Source organism: Anastrepha ludens, chromosome X (assembly GCF_028408465.1).
Source record: "Anastrepha ludens isolate Willacy chromosome X, idAnaLude1.1, whole genome shotgun sequence".
NCBI classification, from domain to species: domain Eukaryota; kingdom Metazoa; phylum Arthropoda; class Insecta; order Diptera; family Tephritidae; genus Anastrepha; species Anastrepha ludens.
Window position 1 is genome coordinate 17,733,690 of NC_071503.1, and position 3,212 is coordinate 17,736,901.

Genomic DNA, 3,212 nt, shown 5'->3' on the forward strand with positions numbered 1-3,212 from the left:
GTAACGTCGTATTAGCACCAGTATTGTGATTACCATTTTCGTAACTTCAGATATCATTGTTTTGTTACTTAGTCTCGGAGTCATGAAGAAAGACATTTTTCTAGCCTGTTCTAATTAAAATGTAATAATTATAATTTTGTAAAACATACATATTTTAAAAATTAGTTCAATAATTCACTCAGTTTTGTTTAGCTTTACTTTTTCCTATCGGTCGCTTTGCCTTCGATTCCGGTTGTTGTTGGTATTCTTCTCCTTTCAGTAGTCAAATATCTCTCTCGCTACTCTAATGTTGATAACTTCGGATATAAAAACGCACTAAAATGCCGATTAATAGAAAATAAAATACCAATTTTTTATTGAATTACCTAAAGACTTTTGTATGCATGACAAATTGTCTTTAAAATGTGCGTTTTGTAAATAAATGTGTTATGGTTATGTAAAATTTAATTAATGAGTTTATTGTTAAGTGGAACTCTTTTGTTAAAAGAACGACTTGTTTGCTATATTTGAGGTTATGTAACAAGAAAAGGTACTCTTTTTGTAAAAATATCGATATGGTTTCTTCACTATTTTCTGGTATTTTGTTGCTTATTTTTAATATAAATACACCTCTTGATGACCTATGTCCCACTAAGGATTGAGGTCCGGAAGAAATGATTACACCTCTAGGGTTTTAATTCGCATTCAGTAAATTCAAACGATTTTTGAAATGTTTAAAAAGGTTTTCAGACGGCCGCCGTTGCCGAATGGTTTGGTGCGTGACTACCATGAGGAATTCACAGAGAAAACGTAGTTTCGAATCTCGGTGAAGCACCAAAATGAAGAAAAGCATTTTTCTAATAGCGGTCAGACATTGGAAAACCTCCGATTGTATTTCTGACATGAAAAAGCTCCTCTTAAAAATATCTGCCTTTCGAAGTCCGCTTGAAACTGTAGATCCCTCTGAGAAATGTTCAGTGATTACTGAAGATACTTAGGGGAAAGTGCGAATTTAATTATTGTATATATTGCCTGTGGATTCGAATTTAAAAAAATAACACCGTACACGTCCGATTAACAATTCAAAAGTGAGATTATTTTATTATGTTCTGTCCTTATATTATGCCTAAAACTAAGATAAAAGAAATAGCGGATATGGAACAACAGTACGTGGAGAGTTAGAGAGAGTATGTATTTAAGTAAATAGAAATAAGAAGAACGGAAAGTATATAGTAGCTGTAGAAATAGAGTCAATGATCGAAAGTAAATAGAAACAGGTAAAGAAGGTAGCGAAAGCGAGAAACAGTAAAGTATATACTTATAGAAAATAACTTAATATTAAGCTTAAATATAATTTGCATTTACATATTTTATTTTATTCATTTACATTTCCATTATTTCAAATTATAAACAATATTTATATTAGCTACTTAATTATCAATTATTAATTTTAGTTTATTAAATTCAATTTTATATTATATTATTCTATTAAGGTAATTTACAGAATCTGGCTTAACACCGGCCACCTTGACGGAATCCAACAGCCTTCAATTTTTGTTTTCCACCGGCAGCACGGCGAGTTTGTGGATAGGGCGTCGTACTTCACCCGACCTGGTAGCAATGTCTGCGACGCGAATTTTACTGTCCTCTCCGGGAATGGTTGCGGCTCAGCATCCACTGCTGCGGTGGCACGTTGTCTTCGTAGACGACGACGGATTGGCCTGGGTGGACGTTGGGCTGCGGGTGCACCCATTTGTTGCTCTGCTTAAGCTCCAGAAGGTAGCTCTTCGACCACGCGCGCTAAAATTGTTGCTTGAGAGGGCAAACAAGCTGCCATCTCTCTAAGCAGCGACTGAGGTTGTCGGGTACCTTTTCTGGTGGCAAAGCTCGCAAGGGGCAACCGATTAGCAGATGCGCTGGCGTTAGCACCTCGCCGTCGTTGGGGTTGTTGCTGAGTGGGGCGAGCGGCTGGGAGTTGAGTACTGCTTCTATTTCGACGAGAAGCGCTACGGTTTCTTCGGCGGTTAACAACGCGTTGCCTACGGCGCGCACCAGAAGATGTTTGGCCGACTTCACTGATGCTTCCCACCGGCCGCCGAAGTGGGGTGCCCTCGGAGGTATGAAGGCGAAGATGAATCCTTCGTCGGCGGCGTATTGCAGAATCTCCTGTTTCTGTGTCAGAAAGGCTTCCCGGAGCTCACGCAGCTTCCTCTCTGCTCCCACAAAGTTTGTCGCGTTGTCGCAGTACATTTTGGCTGGCATCCCTTGACACCCAATGAACCTTATGAGAGCGAAAATAAATTTATCAGCAGTTAAATCAGTTACAAGTTCTAGATGAACTGCCTTTGAAGCGAAACACACGGAAATGGCAATATACCTTGATGACCTTGTAATTTTGGCTTATAACAAAAACAGTGAATGCATTCTCTTACAGTTCGACTACAGGCTTCTCAAACATTTACCAGCCATATTTTTTCTCGCAGAAGCGCTACCAATGCCTTTGGACCGGCATGGTTATTACGAAAATGTAGGAACCGAATGAATGCCTTCACAAAGTGCGAAACTTTGCGTAATAGCAAAGGGAACTTAGCATCATAGGGGATTGGCGCGTTTAATAAACGGCCACCTACTGGAATCCGTTTAAACGATAATAATGATTCCGAGTGTTCATGCAGGAATGGAGTTAATTTCTGCAAACTTGAGGGAAGTACCTTATTTTTCGACAATTTATTAATTTCATCGCTAAATACAAAATGTTGAATTATTTCGACAAATTTAAGGAAACTCAATTGTAATTCCTTTCCCGTGGGTATTATTTCAGATTCTGCTTTTCGCTCTCGTTTTTTTCGAAGCCATCTGAGTATATAAGCGAAAATCCGAAGCACTTTTCTGTGAGTTGAGAACCATTCAATTATTTCGAGAAGTGGATTTGTTGTGGCATTGATTGCGGTTAAGGTAATTGCGATCTTCTTTTTCTCGAGTGCTTCTTGTTCTGGAGAGTGACTGAAGTGGACATTTTTTGGCCATGTAGCAGGGTCTTCTAGGAGGAACTGTGGACCACTAAACCATATTGAATTACCCAATTCGTCCACGTTACAACCCCGAGAACCTTGATCCGCTGAATTTTGTTTTATGGGCACATAACGCCACGACACATTCTGGGTCCACTCTTGGATCTCGAACACACTATTTGCGACGAAAGTTTGCAACGACGATGGATGCGTTTTAATCCA

At 39.2% G+C, this 3,212-nt stretch overlaps 1 protein-coding gene across 1 annotated transcript; it reads right to left on the bottom strand.

Annotated features, from left to right (window-relative positions):
- Nucleotides 1–1,779: 1,779 nt before the first annotated feature.
- LOC128869789 (uncharacterized) lies at nucleotides 1,780–2,229 on the bottom strand. The gene has a single exon (XM_054112391.1). The coding sequence runs from the start codon at nucleotides 2,227–2,229 to the stop codon at nucleotides 1,780–1,782; it is 450 nt and encodes a 149-aa protein (XP_053968366.1).
- Nucleotides 2,230–3,212: the final 983 nt, after the last annotated feature.

Coding starts and splice junctions, on each gene's coding strand:
- LOC128869789 (XM_054112391.1), bottom strand. CDS start 2,229: ATGTACTGCGACAACGCGACAAACTTTGTGGGAGCAGAGAGGAAGCTG.